The sequence below is a fragment of the Malaya genurostris genome, chromosome 1 (assembly GCF_030247185.1).
Source record: "Malaya genurostris strain Urasoe2022 chromosome 1, Malgen_1.1, whole genome shotgun sequence".
NCBI lineage: Eukaryota > Metazoa > Arthropoda > Insecta > Diptera > Culicidae > Malaya > Malaya genurostris.
In genome coordinates this window covers 84,702,977-84,726,041 of record NC_080570.1, presented here as the reverse complement: position 1 = coordinate 84,726,041, position 23,065 = coordinate 84,702,977, and the positions used below count along the sequence as shown (strand labels likewise).

The 23,065-nt window shown below is 36.9% G+C and overlaps 1 protein-coding gene across 2 annotated transcripts in view; it reads right to left on the bottom strand.

Annotated features, from left to right (window-relative positions):
• Window positions 1–23,065, bottom strand: part of LOC131440652 (GPI inositol-deacylase) — a 254,257-nt gene that overhangs the window by 59,114 nt on the left and 172,078 nt on the right. For both annotated transcript variants that reach the window (XM_058612123.1, XM_058612122.1), the window contains exons 12-13: window positions 20,724–20,910; window positions 8,933–9,083 (exon numbers count right to left, since the gene is read on the bottom strand). In XM_058612123.1, coding sequence (XP_058468106.1) covers window positions 8,933–9,083; window positions 20,724–20,910 — 338 coding nt within the window. The remainder of the gene's footprint in view (window positions 1–8,932; window positions 9,084–20,723; window positions 20,911–23,065) is intronic.

Here is a 23,065-nt window from a genome sequence, read left to right as displayed (position 1 = left end):
TATTCTAACTATGTGCATATAACTTTGTATCAGTTGTGTCTATGAAAATGTCTGTGAATACTCCACCCAAGGATTTTGAAATATTACAACCTATCATCAAGTCGAATCATCGATTCGATTTTCTGCGATAATTGTCAACTTGCGATTCTCTCTTGGGAAATTCCACCCAGCAACGATCATTATCAGACTTCAAATTTTTTTTAAGGGCGTGAAATACTCGGAGTATGAAGTGGAGCGAAGAAATGTAGCAAAATTCTCTCAAGGTTCATGCATTAAGAGACTCGAGTTCTTGTAGCATCTTCTACCGGATTGAAAATGTAGTATACAATATAGCAGCTTCTGTCAAATTTCCGCCAATCACCAACACTGAGTAAGACTTCATTTTCAATAGGACTCACAACGTTCAAAATAAAATTTATTTATTTATTTATTCGTCAAACAAATGTAGACTACAGACAAAAAAAGTTACAATGGTTTTTTATATGGTATACATTATTTCTACGGTTTGGTTTCAATTTTTTTTTTATTTGTTTGCTGGACATAGTTAAATCGATTTTCGGCAGTTTTCGTTATAAAAGCGCATCATTTGATTAATAGGATTATTTTTGTCATAATTTGTTTTATATTTTTTTCCGAGAATATTTGACCGAGACTTCTGAGATGGTGACTAGGAGCATAAAATTTTAGTTGTGAAAGTAATGATTCAGATTGTACTCGTTGAGAAATAATGTCGTTGATAAAATAAAGCATTGTAGCTTTGCGGCGTTCTTCGAGTATTTGTAAGTTCATGAGCATACAACGCGCTTTATATGATGGAAGAGGAAATGTAGTCCAGTATATAATAATTTTATTGTGTAAAGGGCTATTCACACACTTCAGTTCCGGGACGGTTCAGTTAAAGTGCCTTCAGTACGCCGTCAGTGTACTTCTTTTATCGGAACCCTTCCGTTTCGTTTCCGTGCCGTTTCCGTACCGGTACAACAAATGCAGTGACATACCGACTTCAGTGAAAATAAAAAAAATATCGGTGACGACGAATTTGAGTTTGCCGGACGGGCGCTACACTGTCGGCGAGCTTCACTGAAACGGCACGGTGCCGGATAGGTGTGAATGCGTGAATAGAAAACGAATGAAATAATATCAGTATCCGTGCACAGTGTCGTGCCGGACCGGATATGTGTGAATAGTCCTTAAGGGTCCTGAAAATTATGACTGAAACGTTTAATGAAGCCTAACATACTATTTGCTTTATTGACAATTGTATTATAATGCTCCACGAAAGTAAGTTTTGAGTCAAAAATTACGCCTAGGTCTCTAATAATTTTACTTTTTTCTACAGGTTGGTTTCCTAAATATATGTTAATAGAAGGAGACATGATTTTTCTACTGAACGTTACTGAACTACATTTTTTAACGTTTAGTTGGAGTAAGCTTTTATTGCACCAAATGTTGAATGCGTTAATTTCATATTGAAATACTTCAGCATCTACAGCATTTGTTATTTCCATAAAGATCTTCATGTCGTCTGCATATACAAGTACTTTTAGATGTTTGAGTAAGAAGGAAATGTCGTTTACGTACAAGATAAAAAGAAGAGGCCCAAATGTGAATTTTGGGGAACACCTGAAGTGACATTTGGTGATTTGGAGTATGTGTTTTGATAGCGTACAATTTGTTTACGTTTTGTGAGATATGATTCAAGCCATTCCAAAAGTTTTTGTTCAATGCCATATTTTTTAATTTTGAATAGCAATAATGATATGTCAATTCTGTCGAAAGCTTTGCTGAAGTCAGTATAGAGAGTTTTGACATAATTTCCATTGTCCATAGCTTCCAAAGTGAATGTAATGAATTCCAGGAGATTTGTTGACGTAGAACGACCTTTGAAAAAGCCATGTTGTTTTGGAGTTATGTAATTTTTTACTTGTTGAAATATTTTCCCATTGATAATTTTTTCAAATAATTTTGGAATGCACGAGATAATGGCAATTCCTCGATAATTACGTATGTCTGATTTTGAGCCTGATTTAAAAACCGGTAAGAAGGAGGATTTCCATGTTTGTGGAAATATTCCTGTTCTTAGAGATAAGTGGAAGAGATGTTGTAATGGTGTTGTGAGCTCAGTAGCTATTTGTTTCAAAAATATTGGTGCTATTCCGTCAGGTCCAGGTCCCTTTGCTGCGTTGAGGTTTTCAAGTGCATTGAATATTTCTTGCTTTTATAATTGATTGACACTGATGTCATTAGAAAGCACCGGTATAAAGGAAAAGAAGTCACGTTCACAATCTGTTTCGGAATATGATTTATATATTTCTTGGAAAAAATTTGCCAATAAATTATTAATTTCAGTGCTATTATTTCCAGTAGTTCCATCTAGGTTCATCTGGGAAGGAAGGTTGTTATTCTTCAGTTTTGTTTTAACATAGCTAAATTTTTAGGATGCTCTTTGATTTCGCTTTCGACTTTAAAATTATTTCTTCGTGTGCTGAGTTGATGGCTATTTTCAGGTCATTGCAAATGTCGACGTAGTTCTGTAGATTGATAACACTTTTATCTTTTCTATTTTTCAGCTTTTTCCATTGCGGGTTGAACCAGACAGGCAATTTGCTATTGTGACTTCTTCTTCTTCTTCTTACTGGTACAATTTCCGAAATTAAGTTATTAATAATTAGATAGAATATTTCCACGTCTTCATTGACGTTTCCTTCTATACTCAAAATATTTTGCCAGTTTAATGTACTTAGTCTACGTTTTGCTTCTTCAAAATTTTTTTGTGGTATTCCGGCACTTCCTCGTATTCTATTTCGTTAAGGAGAGACACTGCCCATACTCGCATATCAGTCCCATATCGATTTTCGCCAATATTGAGTTAGCTTGAGGAATGCAAACTATCCTCAATATTTTCTCAGAAATTGCAATAAAAGTTGAGGGTTTGTTCAGCAAAATGTGAAAAAAATATCAACTCCTGTTTGTCCCATATGCAAAGTACCCGCATATCAGTCCCATTCAGTGTAAATTTCAATAATTTCATTTGTTGCAATATTGGAATAGCAAAGGTGTATTACCGATATTTCATGTAATATAACCATAATTCAGCATAAGGTAGCACAATAAATCAAAAAATTCGAAAATAAAATTTTAATCGGCTTTTTCTCGACATGCCGATTTTCCATATGGGACTGATATGCAAGTATGGGCAGGACATGTTATGCATAAAAATGGAGTATTCAATTGCTGTGTGAAATGCTTCACTTTTCCAGAGTGGATTTGGTGAGACATTCACACAGAAGTCTTCGTTACAGTTTGTGAAAAGAAGATCAAGATATGAATTTTGTTTGTTTTTCACCGAATTCAAACCGAATAAGAAGATGTTGTCGAAAAGAAATTGAAGTGTTTTATTTTCTCCTGCAATTGGAAGTAGAATGGATTCATTTTGTTCATCGGTGATGAAGTGAGCGTTTCGTTGGTTAAAGTCATCGTATATGTGTAACTCTACGCGGTTTGAAAGAATAGCTCGAAAGTTATTTTGTTAGTTTTTTCAGGAGGAAAATACACAGAGGCAAAAATATGTTTTTGTCCTCATATAAATACTTTGGTCCAAACATCTTCAAATTCTTTGTGTTTATTTGTTTCAATTTTCTGGGATGAAAAGTCAGCACTTACTGCAATGAAGACTCCGCCTCCAGATTTTTTTTTGGATAATGCTGAGTTACGGTTATGAAGGAGTACGTTATAGTTATTTCCAAAAATTTCTTCGTATTTTACGCTTTTGTCCCAACTACTTTCAGCTCCAAGATTAACTGAGGAAGAAGACGATAAAATATTTTGTTGAATTTCCTTCATTTTGGCTGGGCTTTTCATGCGATTGAAATTCTGACAGCAGACAAGAATTTCAATCGCATTCTGTTGTGAATGCGAAGAAATTTAAGGATTTGAATGAAGTGTAGTGTCACTTACGTCATTATAGGATATTACCTCAATGAAGGGCGTCGTTATTTCCGAAAATTCGGCCTTGAAAAATTGTGTTCGGCTCCCGGATTAGTTGGAGTCAGCGGATGTGTTGACTTGTCAAAACTTTCCCATAAGAGTCCAGGTCGGCCAGCGCTTCCTTAGGTTTCATTTCATATTCCTGATGCACTTCGATGAAGATTCGTAGAAGGTGTATGTGTATGTAACAAAACTATGCACTCACTTTTCTCGGAGGCGGCTAAACCGATTTTCACAAACTAAGATTCAAATGAAAGGTCTCATGGTCCCATAGCCTGCTATTGGATTTGATCCCGATCCGACTTCCGGTTCCGGAGATAAAGGATGATATGTACCAACAAAATGGAAAAAACATGCACTCACTTTTTTCAGAGATGGCGTAACCGATTTTCACAAACTTCGATTCAAATAAAAGGACTAGCAGTCTCATAGTCTGCTATTGAATTTCCGGTTCCGGAGTTACATGGTAATATGTGAAAATTAGAGAAAAAGTGTGAACACATTTTTCTCTGAAATGGCTCAACCGATTTTTACAATCTAAGATTCAAATGAAAGGTCTTATAGTTTTCTAAAAATTTCTAGAACATTTCATCCCGATCCGACTTCCGGTTCTGGAACTAAAGCGTGATAAGTGTTCAGTAGATTCATCAGTAGTTTTTCACAAACGATGGACAAAAACAGGTACAAATCCCATAGAACTGTCTGAGGAATTATACAAGTTTGCATAGCTTGTAAGTTTGTAGGTATAAAAACTTATTTCGGCACTACTGCCCCCCTCCCCTTTTTCCTATTGCGGAAGCACCGAAAGCGGTGAAGAAAAACTCCAAAATTAGAATTCACTTCGATTTCTCTGCGATGCTTGAACTGATTTTCAAAAATAATGATTTGAATTGAAGCTCATATAATCTTTAAAGCTACTGTGAAATTTCATCCGGATCCGTCTTCCGGTTCCACAGTTGCATGGCGTTGGTGTCAAAGTTTTGAAATCGTCATATAGATTAAAAATATGTACAACACCGAAAAAAGAAAAAAACACAAAACGAACCATGCTTGCTTTGTTCTTTTCGTACACGCTATGATGGAATCGAAACGGTCACGGATTTCTGTTAATGATGTATGATATTGGTAGAAGACGGTGATAAAATTTTTAACTATTCTATGATAAGTGCGACCGAAAGAATAAACGAATGTCATTGAATTCAAATTGATTTGAAAAAATATGCAATTTTCGCAGCCAATAGTGCAGTAATACCGCTCCAGTTGTGTAGTGATGTTAATAATAATAATAAAAAAAAAATAATAATATAATAATAATAATAATAATAATAATAATAATAATAATAATAATAATAATAATAATAATAATAATAATAATAATAATAATAATAATAATAATAATAATAATAATAATAATAATAATAATAATAATAATAATAATAATAATAATAATCCTCCTACATGTTTTATGTTGCTGAATGATGCTGTTTAGCTTGACTTACATATGGACTGGACCAGAAAGTGGTATCTCTAATCATGAAAAACAAATCAATTTCAATAGGTGATTTGGCCAAAAAAGCAGGAACGAGTGTTGGAATGATTCAGCGTATCAAGAGGCGAAATCACCTGAAAACCTACAAGAAGCTGAAAATCTCGAAACTGCGCTTTAATGGACGATGAGACTTATGTAAAGGAGGACTCAAAAACCCTTCCAGGTCCACAATAATTTACTGTCGTCATTGGGGAGGATGTGAGCGATGCGGACAGGTGGAGAAATTCGGTCGAAAGGTACTGATATGGCAAGCTATATGTTACTATGGTTTGAAGTCAACCATTTTTTACACTACCGAAACTACAAATGCAGAAATCTATCGATCTGAGTGTCTCCAAAAGAGATTGCTGCATTTATATAAGAAGCATAGTACACCTCCACTGTTTTGAACGGATTTAGCGTCGGCTCACTATGTCAAAACCACTCTCAATTGGCTTGCGGGTATACATTTAGTTGAGAATCAATCAATCCACCAAATTGCCCTAAGCTTCGACCCATCGAACGTTACTGGACAATCGTGAAGAGGGTCTTTAAGAAGATTGGTAAGGCAGCTGTGAACATGCAGGAGTTCAAAAAAATTTGGACTCAAGCGTCCATAAAATGCGATGCAACACTTGTCCGAAACTTGATGAAGAGCGTTCGATCAAAAGTTCGAAGATTCGTGAAATAATAACTGAAATTTCATCCGATTTTCATTATGCTCAAGTTTAACCTAGTACAATAAAGAATCAATTTTTAGTTTGAATAAAATATCGTTTTTTAATCATAATTTGAAAGAAGAATTTGTGGATAGCTTACTTTTGATACACTCCTTAAACAAGAATAACAACTGAGAGTAACATGACACTACCAAAAATTCCATTTGGAGAAGATAAGTTTATAGATATAGATCCTTCAGTATGTTTGAAAAACATTTCTATGCTTTAGGAGGAGCTACTAGTATAATCCTAATTATATTAATATTATTTCTATGTTACATGTCTTATAAAAGAGTGAATAGTAGAAAAAGTAATAAAAATAATCAGCAAATCATATTGGACACACCACGCTCATTTATTAACATGTTACAATTGAGAAGTTTAAACGCTATTGAATAGTCATTTATGTAATGATTGAAAGTTTAAACGCTATTGAATAGTCATTTATGTAATGATTGAATAGAATCGGTAAATCACCATGCGGACGATTTACAGGCCGTTAATGTCGCAAACGCTCAATTTATTTATAAAATTTTAATAATATTTCAAATAAAAACAACAAGATGTCGATGAGACAGCCGTCAGTAAAACAGGGAAAACCAAACAGATGTTAAATAATAAGCCGAACTAGAAAACTTGGAAAATGTTTAGGTAAAAATGTTGTATCTAGACACAGTAATTAGGACCATTCGCAGATAGGAAATAAAATTTATTATCCTTGTGCCATTTCCCCAAGGGATGCTCACTGCTACAAGTTTGCATAGCTTATAATGAGAAACATGTATCTACCTGTCTGTACCAAATTCGTTCGAAAAACGAAGTAATAGATTAAGAAGAGAAATGTACACGTAGGTGTAAGTTGGAACAAATAAAGCAATCTATTTTTAGTCACGAAACAACTCGTTTTGTTTTTTATCAAGAAAGGTGCTAGGGTAATGTCAGAGACGTCATCAGACGTGTAAACCATAAAAATTCATGACAAATGGTAAAATATTATTAACTTATATACAGATATGATATGCACTTCACAATCTAGATATTTTTATTAAACATTTTACAAGCTCATAATAATGAATGACTAAATTGACCGTCCTCAACAACATTTGCAAATGCGTCTTCTTTATATTAATCAATTAAAAATACTCATGGTTTATAAGCACACATATTAAGTGTCTGTTTTACTAGCGAACAAAACATGCCGTAAGCCTGCATTCAACAACTGAAAATATTCCGTATTTCTATGTGTCGGTTTCGCACGACACGCTTTGTGTGATGATTCGTTCAATTTAAGCGGTAAAAATTTTAAGCCTTTTATTTTGACACTGAGTTTCACCTGAATGTTTGTTCATTCCATACATATTAGAAAACTTGAATCCCGAGTTATTTGTGGTTATCGCATACTATTTTTTATTATATATTGCTGAGGAATATTCTGATGATTTGGAGGAAAAAGTATGTTGCTGCATTAAATACAACAAAAGATACTCTCGATTAAGTAGGGGAAGATGTTCGATTGCCGGCAGTGTTCGGTTGTCGGCAACCTACTTCAATATATCCGTCATAAAAGTAAAAACTTTGGTTCTCTGGTTCTGTTAGCCATGGTGACTTCAAACAAATCGTCCGAATCAAGGAATGCACTTTAATGCACTGATTAATGCCATCAAACGTTGTTTAGTGGATAAGAAGCCAATAAATTCGACTGCAGCAACGTATTCAATCCCGCGAAGCCGATGATAGCCCGGCCAAGTCAACACCAAGGTGCTACCATACAAATCATTGGCCAAGAGAGCCAAGGCGAAGTCACCATTGGACAATGAAGACTTTTGTCAAAAACGCCCCTGAAAAGAATAAATTCCGTTTTTTATTTGAATAATTGCAGTTTTTACTTATATTTTTCCATTTTTAGCGTAATGTCTTGAGGTTCCGGTAACCGAACACCTTTTTTGAAATGGCCAAAATTTATCACTTTACTAAATTGATAAAGTTTTTTCAATCGATTAAATCAACTTAGTTTTTTATTCAGTTGTTAGCTAAGGACTTTAGCTTTTCATTAATGTATATATGACCGCATAATGCGCGCTTACTCAGAAATTATAAGCTTAAAAGAAAAGAGTGCCGGTAACCGAGCACACTTCCCTACCCATTCTTGTACAAGGTAAATTTTGAAAAGGCGCCCCATAGTAAATTAAATTGTATTGACGAGAAAAGAAATCCATTCGTTGGATGGAAAAAAATTTTCATCAGGAAAAAATCTCATCTCCCTTTTGGAAGGAAGATTTTTTTATTAGAAAATATTATAGATGAAATCTCTCTGATCTAAACAAAAAAATATTTATCAGAACAAGCCGTAAGAAGGTTGTAAAGTTGTTCCAGTAAAGGTTGCCATGGAAGAAAGCAAATCCGAACTAACCCGTACCCGTACCGATCAAATAGAATTGAATTATGTAGCCATGTCGGTATACTAGACAATGAGATGGCCAAGTAGATAACGCTGTTAACTACATTGATAGTTTTGAAGAATATATCCGAAAAGACATTTAAAACAAATGTAATGAAAGACGCAATCAAGGAATTTGGCGTAAAATTAAAGTCATTTAAAAGGTATTACACCTTAGTCTGAGACATTGCATATAATTACAAACCATTTCTAAAAAGTTAAAACCGGGATTCAATAAACGATATATATTATAATACTTACCTTTATAAGGTACACAAAACTAGTACATATGAGAGCGACACATCCGCATGTTTTCAGTGCTAAAGACGTTAAAAATACTGCAACTGCTATATCAATACACCATGAAACAAATGGTGTCGAAGAGAGGATCACCACCATCATCGGAATGCTTCTGTAAAATAGAGATATTTATATACAATATACATATACAATTACACTATATGGTACACATATGCGATATAGGTTTCGATCCGTATTTTATCCATTTCCATGTTACTGGAGGTAATTTAACTAGTTTTTATTGGGGCTACTAGTTCTCGGTTTCCGCTTTCGAAAGCACCGACAATAGTGAAGAGAAACTCCAAAAACGGAACTCACTTCGATCTCTCAGCAACGGCTAAACCGATTTTCATGAATCACGATTCAAATTAAAGAATCATGATTCAAATTAAGATCGCATTGTCTTAAAAGATATTGTGCAATTTCATCCAGATCCGATTTCCGGTTCCGAAATTACAGGGCGATGGGTGTGAAAAAAATTAAAATCACCATTCAAAATAACAATGCAAAACTGGTACGTGTCGGTACGGGCGACTATGCTCCGTTCGCAGCGTGCGTTGTTCATTTTCGGTTGCCACAATAAAATCTATATTGTTCAGGTGAAAAAATGTAAATCTGTAAATCTTATATTCAATTTAGACCTACTTATTGTTGTTGTTACAAAATCCTGATTACGATACTTTTCTATAAAAGTACACTTATTGTTTTCCTCATATAAAAAGTTTATGCAATCACTTGAAAAATTGGCCAGTGAAAATTGGCCCAGAAGGGTAAGTACATTCGACACAGTTCATCGAGTTGAGCAATGTAGGTAGTGTGTATGTGTATGAGTATGTATCAAATAATGTCACTCATGAAATATAAAATCTCATAATTATAGGTTGCTATAGAATTTCATCGTGGTCCGACTTCCGGTTCAAGATCTATTGGGTAAAGTATTGCGACGATGCTAAATAAAGAAAAATTCTTATTGCCTTTTGAAACCAGGGGCTGTCGGAATCGGAATTGTTCGAATGGAAAGTGGATGATTTTTGCGCCACTCCCGAAGGAGATCATCCACCAAGGTGGCTTTGCCCAGCTATTAAGACCTTCTCTCGAAAGGCGGGTCGCTTGGTAAATCGGAACCGGTTCCAAACGACTCGACTGTCCCCGTACAACTTCCGATGGCCACTAATAACTACACGAGAGACCTCCACAGACTCCGAGTCTGAAACATTGGAACGAATTCAGTCGATAAAGAAGAACGCAGATGCCAATCGCATCATAGGCACTGCTCTAATAGTGCACATCGCCACAGTCTGATATAGATTTAGGAGCGGGACTGAAGCATGGGGTCAACCCAACCACACGTAACACAAAATCGATAAACGAACTTCTGAAAAAACGTGAGAATCCCGTCACCAGAACATTGAAATAAATAACACCTCATCTAGGTTTCCTAGCAGCAGCATCTTCCAGCGTATGGGTTTATTCAACAATACTAATAAAAATTAGCATAGATGAGGGAAAAACTAACTAAAATGATGAGTTATCGTTCAATTACATCAAACTTTCACATACTGCCTTTGCAGTCCTTGCTGTTTCCCCCACTGATGTTACCTCTTCATCGAGCGCACTACCTCGTACAGTACATTTATCTCATATTGTGAGTGACTTTTGAGTGCAAGTTTGTAATTTAAGGTGGCCCTAAGCTCTTTGCGTATTTTGTGTCATGATCACGGTTCATCTAACATGCGCATGTCGAAAATAATCGGAACTACCATAAATTTACGTAAAATGGCGGAATTTTGGCGTCGGTGCATCATTCAGCGGTGGACAAACAGCGATGGCGTGGTTGGGGAGCTAATTGCAGAATCAATGGCGGTCGCGTTGCTTTCAATCCAACGACGGCGTTCTTTGCTAGTGTTGGCCTCCCTGCCAAACAGTGTCCCTGCTCTTCCGGTCGCTGGATGGTGGGGTCAGAAGTATCGCTGGCTATGTATGACGGTGTGTCGGAATATTGGCCCATACAATGACACTCTCTTGCCTAGATAGTACATAAGACCAACGTTTGGTTGTTATAAGAGTACGCTTTGCACTCAAGCCAACGTTTAGAAATTTTACCTTAACACAGTCTATTTTTAGCACTGTGAAATGATCTTTGCTGCACACTCACTTATCGACCTAGCTAACTGCACGAGAGAAGGGAAATTTATTCAATATTACTGACTACAGAATCTCACGCTGTTTCATCAGCTACCTTTAATCTCACACCGCGGCGCTAATAACTCGCGATTAACTCCTGCCTCTTCCACGAACCAGAACAAAGTGAACGACCAGAACTGTGGAATCCTCAGTCTAGGCATCAGAATAAGTCTTCGGTACCGGAAACATTTTATTACTTCACGAAGTGAATAATTTCCGTCAACCAATTTTATACCGTAGCCGTCCCTTTATCCCACACACAAAGCCGTTTTGATCTACATCGAGAGCATTGTCTTCACCCAAGAAGCACAGTTCAAATCGAGTCGTCCTTTTTCCCGAGTTTGATCTACCTTTCCCTCTCATCGTTTGATCTACCTTTCCCTCTCATCCACCCCTCAAACCACATTTTTAATCGATCATATTTTTTTTCCAGCACGCACGAATGAACCTCTATGCGGCGCAGAGTACTCAACCTAGTCATTTAATCTTCTCGAGCTTTGGGCAAATTAGGAGAAGGGTACTCGCGAGAGTATCTCTACCATTATACTCAGTTGCTAGTACGAGGGGCTCTCTTACTATTTCAGTTATTTATCTGTGTCATGTCCACCTTTTCGCACAAATTTCTGCATTTTTGATGCGTACAACACTACATAATTCCCTGCTATTTTTTCGAAAATTTGATTGATTTCCAACTTTAGTTGCAGGAATCAATCAAATTTTCGAAGGGCAACTGTTATATAAATCAAGGTGACTATTGTGGTTTTGGGGTCATAAGTTTTCATCGTCAATAAATTGACTCCTCTCTATTTCCAGATGTGGTTAGTCAACCAACCTGCTACTGACCATCAACGTTGCTCAACTCCGGTCTCCAGCAAAACCAATAGGACCTTCCTTTCAAAATTTAACAACCATCTGATGCATTTGCAACACATCACAACAAATCTTTTTCCTGACTATTGAGTGAATCATTCCAGGCTTCTAAAATTGGCAATTCCTTCCATACATACATTCCATCTATACCTGACTAGACTATCTTCAACCCCTGATCATATCTGGGTTAGGTAAAGTTAGTCTTTAAAATATATAAATAACATACTAGTAAGTCTTGTTTTTTTCCTACCCCGGCTCAATTTTTGGGAAACCAGGATCCACAATACTAACTACACCGCCTGTGAACTGCTGGAAAACCCCAAATCATTTTGGTGCAAGCTTCTCCACTATTCCCAGGCTCAAAATATCCCTGAGAACTTCTTTGACCGCCAAATGGTTTCGACTGCAAGATTCTGTTTCCACATAATTACTTATAAACTAATTCCACAAGCATTCAATCACCCCTTGCATACTAATCATTCTCTCTTCCCGTTCATTCTATTGCCAACCTCATAGCAAAACATAGTCTCATAATCTAGCAGACAGCAAAAAGTGTTCCTACATGATGGCGTTTTTTTTTTATCCAAGTCGATCGCCGTATTCGGACTTGGAATTTTATAAGGATAGTATTCCTAACTTCGTTCCTTTTCTAAATGATGTAAAAGTTGGTTTTTTGTTTGTGTTTCTTTTCTTATATTTTTCAGGTAAACGACACTGGCAGAACCTCCTGGATCCCGATTTCTATATTTTTTTTATGTAAAGGAGAGGATCAACATGGACGATTAATTTACCTGGACGGATAGCTGATTTGAGTTGGATTTTTTGCAAATTGGAATAAGTGCTACTCCTCTAAAACCTGGACAACGACCTGAACATGACCCGGATAAACGATATCTCTTCGATATTTAGCTACTACGTGACTAACTTTAGAATAGGAACTAATACTAGTGAGTAATGAAGCTTAGGTAACTAACTATTAATACAAGAGGACGCTTTAATGGTAAACTTCTCGCGTTTCGCTTTCCGCTTCCCAGGGAAATCCCCCGTACAATCCATAGGCCATTACCCCGCCTTGTTCAAGGTTACGTGAATCACCCTACTCTTACAGACTAATAAATCTAATTAACGGCAGTAAAACCAACTGTTATGCTTCACATACAGGGTTTCTTTGCTATTTATTATCGAGGTAACCTATCAACCCCACAGGTGTTTAATTCTGTACTGTACTGTTTTTATTTGATATTTTTTTAAATTTTGTTGAATTGTTGGTGATTATTTAAAGTCAAAGTGCGATTTTCCATGAAAAAGATCGTCGTTTTGTAGCTGTGAAAACCTCTCCAAGGTAACAAAAAAATTAAAGGAAAAAGTTGGGGTTGACCATTTTATATGTAGAAAGTGTGTGCAATATTTGAAAATAATTGTTGAAGTAATTTTGAAATGGTACGTAATTTTATAAATGACGATGGACATGGACTTTTAAAACGTGCTTTCGAGAAAAACGCGTTTAAAGTTTATTGTAGATAAAATCCAAGGAAACAATGTTTTGTGCGCTGAGGTCTTGTGTCTTCGCAGTATGAGATAATGAAAAATAAAGTCCCACAACTACCAGAATTTTTCCGGTTAACTTGAAAATTTGACAAAATATCAATTAATTACTAATGAAAACATTCATAAAATGTGTGATTTACTCCACAATTAAAAGTGCGGGTGTGTAATGTAAGAGACATAACTGGATGTCGTGAATTCGAATAAAACTAACACTCTTTCTTTATACTTCCGAAAATCAATTAGTTGATCGATTGTGTGAATTGTGCAAGCTTTCCCATTTTTCACTACTAGTATTTGAAACGGTATATCTAAACTAATGTACAAATTTATTACATTAAATATTCTGACACATAATTAAACATTAAGAAATAACCAATACAGTTCATTATGATAAAATAATGGTGGTTTTGAAAAGATCCTAGTATGAAGGCGTTCGTGATAGAGAGTGACGAGTTGAGTTTGAGTTCCGATGGATACCGTTAACTTCCTATGGATACCGCTGACTTTTGTCATCTATTTCCAGACTGACCTGTTGTCCGTGAGTGCGATACTGATATGTGTTCCGTTGGATTCTCCTGCTTCTTCCGCTTGTATTTCGCTTTGAAATGCCTCTATCGCGTCATGAACACGTTGACAACACCAGCCAAATTCGAAATGAATAGCTTCTGAGTCGGTGGTATACATATAGCAAATCAGCAGAAAGTGCTACTACAAACTACAACTGGTAGAAAAATGGCCGTAAACAGTATAGTGAAGTAAAATTTAGCATAATTCTTTGAGTGTACAATTATGGTTGTGAATAGTAACCTACAGAATTTTTTTAATGTGGAACACATTTTTTTTCTATATAGGGGTGCAAATTAGAAACTCAAGAAAAATACACGTAGAATAGTGGTCAGGTTTTGAATAATCACAGCTCAGTCAATTTTGTATCAATTATCAATATTATGTCACCATTTGATTGAAAATATTTCTACGTAATGATTTGAATGTTCATATGTAACCTTGTATTTTTAATTATGTATCATTGAAATGTTGATTGATAGCTAGCAGTGTCCCATTTTGTCTGCAAAAAATCGCCGGCATACCGGATTTCCCTGCCATAGTCAACGGTTTTGAAGGAGTAAGCGATCGGTCAATCAATGCAAATGCGAAACTGTCGGAAGCACGAGAAACTATAAATATAAGAAAAATTATAGCTAACGTTTCAGTCCTACGCGTAGCATGCTAGAGGTAGGCTGTTGCTAGACAGCAAGACAAAAAGTGCCATAAAACGATTTGAAGCTTTAATTGGTATGTTCTGATCTTGTGTCATGCAAGATCGGATGAAATTCCATGTTATGTCGTGTCGCCTGAGAAATTGACAACAACCCCAGGGTAAATTTTGAGTGCATAAGATTAATTTCTAATTTACATAAGATGAGCTCGATTGATAATGAGAAAAAGTTGATCGTTGCAACCGATATCGCAGAATGGTAGTAATGGTAGATAAAATCTATAAAAATAACTGGTTGCATACAAAAGTAGAACACAGGCTTGGCGAAGAGAAGCTTAAATATCGATATCCGTATCGCAAGCATGTACAAACATATAATTGCATACATTTGGGCTATTGATGAAATTTCGTCGGCCACAAAACAAATAGAGTCAATATTCTGGGTTCGCTTGTTCGGTGTTTGTTCCTAATAAAGATCAATCTAAGCAGAGTCTCGTGCATTTGCGGATTCAAAAGTGTGACGATTGATTGAAAATGTCGATCATTCGAAATTTTGGTTGCCTTGTTCCACATCAATGGTTTGAACAACCACATGGGGCTGATCCTTTAAGTACTTTTTTTTCAAAAAAGTACGGGTGTGTAATGTCAGAGACATAACTGGATGTCGTGAATACGAATATGACACGCTTTATTTATGCTTCCGAATTCGAATTGGTAATTGATCGATTGTTTGAATTGTGCAACTTTCCCCTCTTTCATTACTAGAAATTTAAACGATGCGCCTAGACTAAATTACATATTAGTTACATTAAACATTCTGAAACGCAATTAAATATTATGAAATAAGCAGTATAGTTCATTATAATAAAAAATGGTGGCTCTGAAAAGAACTTTTTATGAAAGCGTTCGTGATGAAGAGTGACGAGTTGAGTTAGTTCAGCACGCAGACTCTGAATTCTAAACCCATATTCCGGAACTAAGCTCTGAAACTTGAAGACCGCCATGACTACCAGAATGAGTTGTATAGAGTACAGTAAAGTAAATTTCCGCATAATTCTTTACGAGTATTATTATGGTTCTAAAAAGAACCGAATAGAAGAAGTCTGGAATAAAGAACTGGACCCTGAGTTCAAAAACTAAATTTAGAACCAATAACAGACTCAGAATCCAGTTTGAATTCTAGAACTGCAATTTCGAAACTGAAATTAGTTCCGGAATACAGTTTCAGCACGCAGGCTCTGAATACTAAACCTATATTGCGGAACTAATATCTGAAATTTGAACTTCTCGTTACGACTACCGAAAAGCAAATGAGAGTTGCTACCTGAGCGTTTGAGGTTTTAACCACGCAAAAGGTGCACTCTCCGTCGCTGCTGGATGATGGTTTAACTCTCGCGATGGCAGTCTTCTCGCCTTGATGACCAGCAAGCGAATGAGAGTTGCTACCTGAGCGTTTGAGGTTTTAACCACGCAAAAGGTGCACTCTCCGTCGCTGCTGGATGATGGTTTAACTCTCGCAATGGCAGTCTTCTCGCCTTGATGGCCAGCAAGCGAATGATAGTTGCTACCTGAGCGTTATAGGTTTTAACCACGCAAAAGGTGCACTCTCCGTCGCTGCTGGTTGATGGTTCAACTCCCACGACGTCTGCTTGAACCGAACGCACGGAAAGAAATGATCGATTTTCGACCACGGTTTCCCTTTTATACGCATTCAGTTGAAGATATGTGCCTGACTGCCTCAAAATCGTCGTCCTTGCGCGAAAAATCCAAGCGAAAGTAAAGAGTTTTCCGCATTATTTTCAAATTTTGAGAAAACTTAATTTTTGAGTTGTTTGTAGTTATCTCACATTGTTCAAAATATTATCCTAAATTCCTGATCATATTTTTGATGAAATGGTGTAAAGTAAGTCGTATTCACGACAATAAAATTTTATTGGGCTCATTTGCTTTAGCTTTGCGTAGCCGATTGTCTTGTTGTTAGGGAGAGGGGAAGGGATGCCGTATTACGGGGCGGCATACTCCCCTAGAGTTAGTAAAGGGACATAGGGAGGGTGGGACCTACACACTATGGAATTGAAATTTAAATACATCATTCGTTTGTGGCATACATCTTTTAGACACACTTTGCGTTAGATGAATTTTCATGTTCTTCAGCTTGTAGCAAGGAAAAGGTTATTCTGGATCGGGATGCTTTGTTGATGTGACGTTTCTGGGTAGCTTCCAGTAACTCAGTCAGTTCAAGGCAGGTGCATGCTCCGAAGCATCGTTTACACAGACAATACTTTCAGTAACGTAAAGAAGAATGAGATAGAGCTATAGACGAGAAAGAGATAGGGAGAGCACTAAATTTGAGCATTGATAGTTTTTAAGAAATTGTAGATGAAAGTTATATAAGGAAGATTTCGAGTTGCCAAGACGTCGCGGACTGGTACGAATGCGACCTGGCATCACAATACTCGACACTAGAGATGAGCAAAACAGTTCATTTCAAAGAACCGTTCAGTGATGCAAAGTTCTACTGAAAGAACTAGTTCTCCAGAGCCGTTCGTTCGTTCGTTCTTTTCATAGTTGGTTTGTTTGTTCAAAGACTAAATGAGAACTTAATGTTGTTAGGTTAGGCGAGCAAAAAGAAGGTCCCACGAATTAGAACTGAGCTTTCGACATGCAGTTTTCTTATTACAGAACTATCGCTCTCGAAAAAACGTTAAGCGAGCAAAAAAAACGTCCCACGACTTTGAACTTCTTCCCGAACAGAGGAGAAGAAGGTTAACAATTTTTCGTACAAAGAAAACAACATAGAATCGTGGGAGTAAGCGATTTCTTAACGTATCATTTCGCCGAATGACATATTTTGTCGAATCATACAACTATTCTAATATCATAATAGAATTTATTAAGAATAAGGACAGAGATGAATGTGTCAACTTGAAAAAATTTTGTACCATCTGTGTTACATATTTTCGATCATAATCTGTGAAAAAACATTTTGAAAATCTGGCATTTTTATGAAAATCTGTAAAAATCTATGAATTTTGATAAAATCTATGTTCTGTGACACAGAATCGGTTTGGCAAAATAGGCAAAACAATCTGTGAATGTGGTAACTTTGGTGTCTACGTCCGTTTTGTTGACCTAAAGACTGTCCCAGAAAGTATGGACACACCCATAAAGTATGAACACGAACGTTCCTCATTAAATTCCGTGCAAACTCCTTGGTGACAAGCTTTGACACTTTTTTCCAATCTTTTTCGAACTGTTGAATGGTTTCGGCTGCCGAGACATGTTTCCTAAGATGTGCCTTCGTTAATGACAAAAATTCCTCAATTGGTCGAAGTTGTGGGCAATTTGGTGGATTCATGTCTTTTGGGACGAAAGTGACATTTTTGGTGGTATACCATTCTACCGTTGATTTCGAGTAGTGGCAAGATGTTTTCTGGCCAGAAGACAACATGATCCTTGTGGCTTCGAATCATGGGTAGAAGTCGTTTTTGTAAACATACCTTGATGTATATTTCGCTGTTCATTGAAGCAGTGGTGATGAAGGGTTTCGAAATCTTACCGCAGCTACAAATTGCTTGCCAGACCATAGCTTTCTTACCAAATTTTTCAACTTCAATCGATGTCTCGGACTGGTTTAACACTTGCCCTTCTCGCACCGTATAATATTGTGGTCCCGGCAAGGATTTGTAATCGAGTTTCACGTAGGTTTCGTCGTCCATGATTATACAGTTCAAATTTTCAGCAAGAATCGTATTGTACAGCTTTGGAACCCTCGGCCTGATCGATGCTTCTTGTTTCGGACTACGTTTTGGTTGTTTCTGTTTCTTATAGGTTCGAATATTCAAACGTTCTTTAGCACGAAGAACATTTGACTTCGAAGTGCCAACTTTTTTGGCCACATCCCGAACTGAAACCTCCTTCTTTTGCTCGAACGCCTTCAGTATACGTTTATCCAACTGAGGGTTAGCAGGACCTTTTTTCGACCCGTTTTCGGTTTATCCTCAAAAGTGTTATCGTCACCGAACTTCTTGATTGCATTTCGCACGGCTTTTTCACTTACTCCTTCCATTTTTGCTATCTTTCTCAGTGACAATCCGCGTTCTGTGCACCATTTGTACACAATTTTTCGACGTTGCTCTGCTGAAAGTCCACGCATTTCGAAAAAAAAACTAATGAAAACGAATAAACAATTGCACAAGTGGTTAGAGAAGAGTGTAAACAACAGGACGCAGCCATAAAAATTGACAGATTCTGAACCATTGCGAAATGGCAGCGGTTTTTGGTTCCGTCCATACTTTCTGGGACAGTCTTTACAATCGTACTTTTGATATATCCCATATTTGAAATAACGGTTGAATAAATCCAGAAAGACTACTCTCTTGATTGACTGTTTACCTACATCAATGTTAGCATAATCAAGACAGATGTACGGTCGTGTGTAAATGTCTTCATAGCATATAAAAAGTTCAGAAAATTTTATCTGTTGTTAAAAGGCAGGTGGGTAATATCGAAGACATAACTGTATGACGTGAATACGAATAATACTGACGTTCGTTATCCACACTTCCGAATATCGAGATTCATACGTACTAGTTGACTGATTATGTGAATTTTTCAAACTTCAATGCTTCGCATGTAGGATTCGAACGGTATGAGACGAATCAAACAAGAGCAAAAGGTTACAGGGTTGTGTAGGGAATGAAACCAATTCCGTGAGATTAAAAATGCAAAGTGTAAATTCATTTAATATGTGGTTTTTGAGTTGTTCATCTTTACACTCTTGTTGAAATAATTTATGTCGAAAGTGGTAAAAAATAATCCAACGAAATCCTTCTCAAAAAGTTACCATTTTTTAGCAAAATTAATTTTTTCAACTCACTGTAAACAACACAAATAGTTCTTGTACATCAAAACGTTCTGAGTACGTTTATGTTAAAAACGATCAAACTTTATTTTGGTGTTGCCAGATTTTAGCTATTGCCATTAGTGTGTCCAGTTCCCGAAATATAAGTAGCGACCTATGTACTAAGCAGTAGCAGGTTTGATAGACAACTAATTATTTTCTTATTGTAAGCTATCGAGATTATTCTGCGTGTACATAAACTGCTTCGCGAACAACAACTTTGTCTTGAAACGATAGATGTGAGTAGAGGTACGCATTGGCATAAGCTTTGGTTTAATCGAATCAACTTCTATTTATGGTTCTTGATATAAAATAGAACATGAAAAAATTTGAACATTTTTTGTTCATTTTATAAAATGATACTAAGCGAAGTTTTGTCATCATGCCCAAGAATTTGCTCTTTAACAAATAATGAACACTATAGGCGAGAAAATTAATTAAAGGAGCATTTTGATTGTAAATTGAATGCCTAAACTGTCCGTCGTTAGTATCTGCTTTACTTTTTGCGAACAAAACGTGTAGTAGCCCACTGCGCTCAATCACTGAAAATATTACGTTTTTCTGTGTCGTTTTTGCAAGACACGGTTTGGATGGTAATTCGTTCAATTTATGCGGTTGGAATATTTCTGAGGGATCGAATATGATTTTCTCAAGAACTGGCTATATTGCATGTATTTCGAATGCATTCACTTACGGTAGAAGATAACCATGAGTTCAACTAATACTAAATCCTATTAAAATCCATACCGTTATAAGTTAGTACATTTTATGATGAGTTTCAAGATTGGGATCTCAAACAATAAAAATCGTCAAGTAGTTCAGTTTTATCACACAGTTTTATCACACAGAAAAATTCTACTTTGTTAATTTTTGATACATTTACAAAAAGTTTAGAAAAATCTGACCTGTTGTTAAAAAACAGCTATGAGTTCTAAGCTATCTTGTGAAAAATCGATATTTTGAGTTACCTTATCAATAACATGGAAAAAATGTTTTTCTGTATTGGATGTATTTCAAATGCATTTACTTACGGTGAAAGATATTTATGAATTGTGTTGCTATTGAATCCTATGAAAAACCGTACCGATATATGTATAGTGTACAATATGCCTTTAGATGTACCATACACCATCACTAAAACGATAATTGGAGTGTAGTAATGATCTGGATATAGAAAAAAATTCAATTCCTTCAATAATTTTGCTATGATTCTTGAAGCTGAAAGTAAATAATAAATAGAAAAAGTCAATAATGTTGTGTTTTATATAACATATATTTAAATGTTGTTATCATTATTATTATTTTTATTATTATTATTATTATTATTATTATTATTTTTATTATTATTATTATTATTATTATTTTTATTATTATTATTTTTATTATTATTATTATTGTTATTATTATTATTCAGTTTCGGCACGCCGTCAATTCCAGTGAGTTAATCCGCGCGCGCTTGGAACAAAACCTTCAAAATATCATAGTAATTCGCGATCGTAGCGGCATATGAAACCGCATACCAGTGTGTGAGGTGATATTGAAGTGATAGAAACAGTGGAAACAGTGAATTTGTGCACATTCTACGTGCTTTGTATAGCAGTACAGAGAACAGTAGTGTTTTCCGTGTGCAACGTATCACCAGGAACGAAGGTGGAAAAAAGGTGAATACACCAGCAGTGATATTAACGTTTGGCAAAACCACGTACCCGGAATATATTACGATAGGTTTGCTCTATATTCCTACCCGAGCATATTTCCCGAATCCCATACTGTGCTACAATTGTTTTAGCTATGGCCACACTCGTGTCAGATGCCCTGGACCACAGCGCTGCTTCAATTGCTCTGGCGATTATCGTTCTTAATACCTAAATTGTAAAGGCGATCATCGACCCACCAGTCGCCAATGTCCAGTATACAAGAAGGAGGTGGAAGTCATCAGAATCAAAGTGCGTGATAATGTATCATTCCCAGAGGCAAGAAAACGAGCTGAGCTCCAAGCAAGTGGTAGCTATGCTCAAACGGCAGTACGATATAGCGAATTTGAAAGGAGGTTGAAAGAGCTGGAAACGGCCGTTAAAACAAAGGATGCGGATATAGCACAAATGCGAGAAGAGATCAAGCAGAAGGATGAAAAAATGAAGGCAATGGCAGTTTCCATCCAACAATTGAAGCAACGAATAATCGACGAACGATCGCATTATGCTAGTTGTGAAAATATATTTCACAACAGCGAACAAAACACAACGCCTCCACATCTGCTCCTATGACCCGATCAAGAACAAACTCTCCAGCCATTGAAGAGTCTAAGCGAGGCCGAGGTCATCCACCGAAACATAGCCAATACGTTATATCGCCCGATCCTAGTCCACCACCAAACAAAACTGCCGTTACAATACACGATCTCACTAGAATGGACTATTCCGGCGAAGAATCAGAGACATCGGATCAGTATCTTCGATAACATCTCCTCTCAACAACGATTGAATCATTACGACGACTCACCCACGAACACTGACAGCGAGAATTATCGGTTTGGAAGCGGAGATTGTGTAGTATCCCTTCCGACGCAAGCGCAGCAGGCTGAAGGAGCCATCCGGAACGTCTTACCCCAACCCGTTGATGGCGAATTCACCTCTGCAGCCGATACAACCAGCGAAATATATTGTACATCGAAATTCTGGGATAGACGGCAGGGAGAAGGGGTAATCCTTCTTTGCCCTAGTCGCCGCCCTACAACTTCTCATCTGATATCAACTACGCAGAACCTTCCGATATCAACCATCTAAACCAACAGCGCAGAAGCCGATAGAACTTTACAAAGTCTTTCCCCAGTGCCGGCTGCTGCCAGTATATCTGATAGCAATGCTGTAGTAGTTTCGACTATGGCTGGCATTGTGAGGCAAGGCGTCCCACAGGTCAGTAATCACGAAATTCGTTCAAAAGCAGGTACTGTCTCGCCCTTCGATTTTTCAGACGACAGGACAGCAGTGAGCTCGCCTGGAGAAAGCTTATCAAACCCCATCCTGCAGAAAAATGTTACATAAAGTGCATCCCCAGTGCCGGCTGTTATTGGTGTTGGCAAAACTAGTGTAATGGTTACGACAGCGGCTAGCACTGTGGGACAATGCGTCTGCGCATTGACACTTCACTCCACTTAGTTGCTGCACGCATCCACGCACCGATTCAAGCAACGGTGGTATCGATTTATTTCCCGCCAAGCTCAGTCCAATGTCAAACCGCGTTGCAAGAGCTCCTCGAGCAACTAGAGGGCCCGCTGATATTCCTTGGTGACTTCAATGCACATCATCTCGCTTGGGGGTCATCATCATCAAACGTTATTGGCAAATTTATCGCCGAAATAACACTGATGAAG